This window comes from Neolamprologus multifasciatus, chromosome 6, assembly GCF_963576455.1.
Source record: "Neolamprologus multifasciatus chromosome 6, fNeoMul1.2, whole genome shotgun sequence".
Taxonomy (NCBI): Eukaryota; Metazoa; Chordata; class Actinopteri; order Cichliformes; family Cichlidae; genus Neolamprologus; species Neolamprologus multifasciatus.
In genome coordinates, this window is record NC_140444.1 from 7,471,470 (window position 1) to 7,478,728 (window position 7,259).

Here is a 7,259-nt window from a genome sequence, read left to right on the forward strand (position 1 = left end):
AGGATGCCTCCTAGGGACCTTCTAGGTAAAGTGTTTCATTCATGTAATGGAGATCTAATCTCTCCAGAACACACTAGAGAGATTACTAGGCTGACTGGTTGACTAAAATACAAATAATGCTCACTTTAAGTTATGAAATGCCTCTTTGTTGTCCTTCTTGTTCTTCAAATACACGACTGCACATACAGTAAAACCTATAGTAAGATCTTAGAAATGCTTGATGTTGTACATGTGTTCATTATTGTAATCTAATAATGTTTACACTCTTTCTAGTGTTGCTGCAGCATACAAATCTCATTAATTATGTTCATTCTTAACATAGGGAGAATTAAAAGGCAGCAGTTTTCAAGGAGCGTAAAATGTCTACGTTTTATATTAACCTCCCTAAACTACTACAAAGCTTTAGCTGAAGATTCAAAAAAGTCATGTTGTTCATTTTTCTCTATGGTAACTTCATAATTCCTTAAATATGTTTTTTTTAGTATCTTTACAGAATTACATTTTTGTATCTGATGTTTACTTCTATTAATACGATAAATCCAAAAATACAGTCCAAAAAAGTCGATCATTACCCACTGAGTGAACAATGCCAAAAAAACACTTTGGTAAGAATATTAACTTAAAATAAGAAATATTTTAGGTTAGTTTTGCTTTATATTTTCTCATGCTCTGTGGGTGGTCTTATCCTCATTTTTTTTTTTTTTTTTTTACACAAATAGCTACATCCTCAAAATATTCATCTTACCCTCAGAGCCTGCCACTGACATACAGGATTCTGCCCCAGTTTTCCATCGTCAAGTCATACTTCCATCACCCAGATTGCAACTGTAGCTCTTTTTCAGTTTTAATTCATTCATTCTGAACTCAGTGATACAGATGCACAGGACATACCAGTACAGTGTAGTTAACGGCAATGAAAATATTTTTTCTTTTTTATTGTCTGGATTCTACAGCAGCAGACAGAAAGACAATTTAGTTTATAAGTGGTTCACCCTTGAAGTTGTATGCTGCCTTTAAAATACTACACATACTGGCATCTGTACTGTTGTCATTCTTCTTGGCAGAGAAAACAAATCATAATCTCTCAGTTACACACAAACCTGATGCATGTTGGACATTAATCATTTTCATGTACTTAAAATTAGGCTTAAAGTAACACAGCTGACAGTAGAACTGGTCTTCCTCAGGGTGCTTCTCTTATTTTCATTTTTTCCTTTAATTTCTAGCAATCATGCATTTTTTTTCACAATACTACATATAACTGTTCAGACTACTTCCATCAGGAAGGAGGTTCTGCAGTATCCGGTCCCGTACCAGCAGACTGAGAGACAGCTTTTTCCACCAGGTCATCAGACTGCTGAACACTTCATAGACACCTCACCTTCACTACTGGAACTTCAACATTATGCACTCCACACTCTATATAAATGCCTCTGTTTTGCACATGTCTCAACCAACTCTGTATATTTTTCTATATTTTATTTTATTGTTTACTCTATTTAATTTGTAAAATATGTATATACACACACACACACAAACACACTTAGAAAAACATATTTAGTATACACATCCAGTAATGCATATACTATTATATATTGTACATATATTTATTAGTCTCAGATTTAGCCATTCTTATATTTTGCTTGTTTTACGTTATTGTATTTTTGCACAACTCTGTTGCTTGTGAAGCTCACACACAAGAATTTCACTCACATGTACTGTACCAGTGTACCTGCACATGTGATGTGACAATAAAAGTGATTTGATATTACATCCATAAGGTGGAAATCCACCAATTAAGTACAGCATGTCATTTCCTAAAGTTTGCACCAAAATCTATTCCTATCATTGTGTCCAAAATCTTACATTTGTAATTGCCATAACTGAACTGAAAACCATATATTCTTCGCTTCTTAAACGACACTAAAAACTTTGTTTTACAAACTGAAAATATATTGGGGGAAAAATTAAACTATACTTCCTGAAGCAAATTCTTATCTGGGTTTCCCATCTTACTGTACACCATATTGCTTTTGCCAGCCAAAGGGAAACCCTAACAGCTTTTGGCTTCCAGCAATAAAAGGGACACTTGAAGACAGCAGGCCAAAGATGGGCTTGAGGAGAGGAGAGTCAATCTTTAATGCCTGCAAAAGGTAGGTTGGTTTACACTGAGTAGTAAAAAGTGAAATTCACAGGACAATGAATAACAGACCATCGTACCACTTTAAGTGTGACCGTCAGTGAGATTGCAATGAAAACGATCTGTTGTCAGTGTTTACAACAACCGACAGGGTAAATTGAACCTTGTTTAAAAAGCTGATAGCTGGTGGAATAAAGGCCCTCATACCAACTATCAGTGGTCCTTCTTGTGAGGTGTGATCTCTGCCCAGAAAATTGTCACTCGCCCTGACTTCTAAAACGTGTGCTCCCAAACTGCATTTCCATGTTATCAGACATTACATTTGTTTTTGGCATTGTACAAATAGGTATTCAATATATCTTTGTTCAAGTGGTTGCCTTTCTTCTGTCAGTTCTTGTCAGGCGGCCAGTCACATATTAAATAGGGTGTTACTTGTCACTTCTGTGTAACCCAGAAAATAGACAATTAAATGTGGTTACTTTGTGAAAGTAAAAGGGTTTTTCTGCACCGAACAGTAAGTAAATACAAAACAAAGCAGTGAGTAAAAAACAAAACCTAAAACGCATTAAAGTGAAAAATTATGCTTCCACATATTACTCTCCTACATCAAAGTTTTTTTTCTTCCCTTTGAGTGGAATTTGTGGACCTTTGGAATTCTGTTGTAGTGATATTACACTTCCCTGCTAATGTATCTGAGCACTTACTTTAGTGGTATTGGGTCAATGTTGCCTCACAACAAGGTCTTGGGTTCAAATCCACAGACTGGCTAGGGCCTTTCTGTGTGGACTTTGTATGTGTTCCTGTGCAGCTTCCTCCAACAGTCCAAAGACATGTTTGGAGTTAGGCTAATTGGTGATTCTGAATTGGCTGTAGATGCAAGTGTGAATATTTTCTGTTTTACTGTGTTAGCTACCTGATGAGGGTGTATCCTTCCTCTTGTACTTAACCATGAACTGGGTAAGTAGAAAATTTATGGAAGGATTTTATTATTTCCCAGAAGCATATTTTTGGTACAACTAAATATCTACATATCTAGCATATAACACATATGTAGATCAAACACAAACAGTTTTTCCTTGTTGGGTGTTTTATTTAATTTTACTTCAGTGTTGATGGTAGAAATTCACATTAATATTGTACATTTTGCTTTGTGTGTTATTATAGTTTTCCTCTTAAATACCCCTACAGAGTTAGGATCACAACTGCAAGCACATGAAGGGATGTACATGAAAGCAGATACCATTCAACTAAAGAACAGATATCATGACGATTACCACACCACAAAGACAGATTAAATATTGATTAGCCTTGGCGAGTCTGAACATCGAGGAAGGCTGGCCAAGTTTAAAATCGAATCACATTAAAGCAGATGGTTTGCAAACATTTGCAAAAGATCAATACATATCCAGAATTTGAAAAGCAAGAACGACAGCCCAACTGTGTCTGAGTGTTTCAAGTAAGTTTCCTTGAGAATATATATGAAGTCACTTTGCTGGGAAGTGGAAATATGTTTTTAAGGAGGTTTTGCCATTTGCTCTAGTCAATACAAAAACATGATTTAATAATTCCAAAAACAAGTTGTCTCATACTCTTTTTTTGTAAGCAACATTGATTTGTGCATTGAATCTGCATTATTTATTATAAGAAATGTTCTTTAACCTCCTAAGACCCGAACTCTTCCATAGCATGCATTTTTAATTTCTCTTTGATATTTGAACTGATGACCTGATGAATGTAAAAACAAAGAATTAGCAGATTTTTTCTTTTTACCTAATTTTTTTTTCTAAGAAAAATGAGAGCCACATATGAGGATATTTGTTTAAAATTTCGATAGAACAGTAGCAGTATAATGTCCTCGTAAGTGGATATCAAGCAAAATTGAGTATTTTGGTCTAAATAACCCAAAATGTGATGTCCACATATGTGGACGCCAGGACCTAGGAGGTTAAAGCTGCATCAATTTTTTTCTAGCCACTTGGTGATGGTGTAACAACCTGTAAATAAAACAGACAAACTTTCAAAATAAAACCAATGAGGGATTTAAATGTTATCATCCAGGACCAACATTTTTCATTCGGCGTGGTGTGTGACCACCAACAGTTTACTTTGTATTCTGATCCCCAGTAAGTCCAGAGGGAAATGTCTCATGGCCTGCTAACTATTCCACTATGGTCAGCATCTACGTACCAGGCTTTCTTTTTTTTTAAATTTATTTAACAGCGCTAATCAAGCTAGAAACAGGTTTGATGATGCTGCTGTATACTGTAGATATACTAGAATTGAAATGAAGTAGTATTTTTTTCTTTTATTCATTTTTTTTTTAACTTTTTAATAGTTTTTTTTATATCTTATGTATGTTTATTGTTTAATTCTAATGTACAGCACTTTGTGTAAGCTGTGGTTATTTTAAAGTGTTTCATAAATAAAGATGGTATGGTATGGTAGTTAAACCCAACTCAAAAAGGAAAGATATGGGCTGAAGAATAAACTGAAAATTGCAAAATTCAGACAAATACTCAGTTTTCAGGAGCCATTTACATTTGTCTGAGTCACTCTGAACACAGACCCATGAGTCACCTCAGTTTTGTGTTCAGTCTTAATCATTTATCTCTAACTATTCAAAGAGAAATTGTCTTTTGAACTGTTTTCATCATGGCCGACTCTGAATCAGCTGCATACACCTAAATGTTGTCAAACACAACAACAAAAATGGCTACCCGTTTAGGGTGTATACATAGATTTTTCAGAATAATAAGCAATCATGCTACACTGTCTCATTAGCAGCTTAAATTTTATGGCAAGTCCACTGCAAATAATCATGTTCAGTGAGCTATGAAAGGACTAGATCCAGGCCATATTTTACAGACTATACTGGGAGTAACTACTGTATGATCTGAAATCACTGTGTGACTCAGTGTTGCTGGTAGAAATGCACATTATTAAGAAAAAAAACAACAACTCGATGATGCTCATTCATTGGGAATAAGTGCCAGTATCAATGAATAAGCATCTTTTCATTTCAGGACAGCTTAAATCCCCCTTCAAAAGGTGTCTTATGAATTATGACCAACGTTTTGTGCAGCATTGTAGGGCTCAGAAGACAAATCCATTAATTCAGTGAGTAATGAAAAAGGTTTGATGCACTACACTCGAGACAATTTCCTTGAAGATTCACAGACTCATCTCGTGAACAACATTTAACTTCACACTTGTCTCTTAGAAACTGCTCTTGAACATTCTCCAGGAAATGCCCCTCCTCCAGCCACTTTATTATACAGAATGCATGTTTGCCTGCTTTTGTAATAGCAATGTGGCTTCTTAGAGCTGCAAGCAACCTGTTGGGAGAAGCTGAGAGGACACATAAGCATACAGCACCCTCCTTACTTGAAGTCCTACCATGTTGGGATATTAATCTTGGAGCAAAGAAATCACTTTTTGAAACTGGCTGCTCAATACCCCCCTCCACCTCCCCACCCTCTCAATAGCAGCAAAACAAAAAAGACTACTGCACAAAGACAGAATATAACGAGGGATTCAGACATAGACTTTTAACCTCGTCTGAGGGTTCTCTTGCTCAGTTCCACTGTAGTCGCGCATTTAACAATCCTTTAACTGCAGATTACACTGAAGGGATGAATGGCCCCATGAAATTCGTGCATCACCGCCGGGACGCCCTCGTTATTGTGGGCCAGCTGTCGCCACTCTATTAAAGAAGGTTCACTCACTATCATGTACGCGCAGACACATGCAGTCACTGAGCCATGCGCTGCAAGCATGGAAATCCAGTAATACAGCACTTTTAACCGTGGCAATCTTTAGGGATTCACTCTTTGCGCATATAATAATATACCGCAAATATATAGCCACACGACTGATATTGCCACGCTGACTTAACATTATAATCAAGCATTATTATTATTATTTTTATATACAAAAGTCTCTACAGTATGTACAACTCATGTGCTTTTTTTAACACACAAATCTCATGACCGATAAACATCCGAAGTAATCCGAAGTCTGTCTTAAAACATGTCAATCCATTGCTCCTCTCACGATCTTTTTGGCCATCTTTTCACCCACGCATACAGAATACAGACTGAAGGCTCCAGTGACCCACCTTGACAGCAGAATGTTGCCCACAGGTAAACTCCAACCAGTACAAAACCAGTGCGTTTCCGAGGCTCCATGGCCGCGGCGGAGCACAACTCTTTCTGTAGCCGCTGGAGATGTCAAACTTTGAGGGAGTGCAGCTTTGTCAGACTGCTGGTGCTGCTCTCTCTCGCTCTGTTTCTCTCTCTCACTCTCTCTCTTTCCCCTTGTCTGATGCTGGAGGAGACGCGCGGGCACGCACGCACACACCCAACGTGTCTTTTTGCGTTTGGGTCTGTTCAAAAGTCACATCGAATTCAGCTCTCTTGTACTCTTTCTGCTGCTCTCACGCGTATTTTTATATCAAACGTCTCGAGCCTGAGCCTCGCGCGTTTCCGGTCGTTTGTGAGTGCGGTGATGATGACAGCCACCTGTCCGCTAGCTGCTGCTGCGCAATACTTCGTCAAGGTTTGTCCCCTCCGGTCATTTCAGGCTCATTCTCATCTTCTTTATGGATGATGACTAAGGAACCGATGAACGCATAATCTCAACATGCACACATTTCCAAAAGAGGACAGCACGCCCCCACCCAACTTTTAAAAAAAACTTTTTACACACTTTTTATTTTATCTTAGCGTGATTTCACACCCAGTGTAATAAAAGATCTCCTCCTGCATGCCACAGGGATCGAAAACTGAGAAACAAATAAACAAGTATAGAAAACAGCACACATTGAGCAGAGAGCCAAATCTTCTTTTGTCACACTTCCTACAGCTCCTCCTTATGTCTTCTAGAAACACAATGCTCCTTTGCCAGGAACCTGCCACTGAGAAAGTATTACTTTTAGATTGCACCTATGTTGCTGCTTTTTTTTTATTATTATTACTGTGCGTATTTCATGGAAGGGGAAAACTTAAATATTCTAATTTAATGGTGAGATTCCTGGTAATACTAGTTCTTCACTGTGCAATACTTTTTGTTTATAGAGTGTTACCAAATAAATGCCAAATAAACGGTTTTAAATGCTTTA

At 37.3% G+C, this 7,259-nt stretch overlaps 1 protein-coding gene across 1 annotated transcript in view; it reads right to left on the minus strand.

Moving 5' to 3' along the window:
• The window catches only part of LOC146516276 (neuronal acetylcholine receptor subunit alpha-7-like), a 52,608-nt gene extending 45,850 nt beyond the window's left edge, over positions 1-6,758 (minus strand). Inside the window, exon 1 of the mRNA XM_085161708.1 lies at positions 6,258-6,758. Coding sequence (XP_085017834.1) covers positions 6,258-6,327 — 70 coding nt within the window. The 5' untranslated portion in view covers positions 6,328-6,758. The remainder of the gene's footprint in view (positions 1-6,257) is intronic.
• Positions 6,759-7,259: the final 501 nt, after the last annotated feature.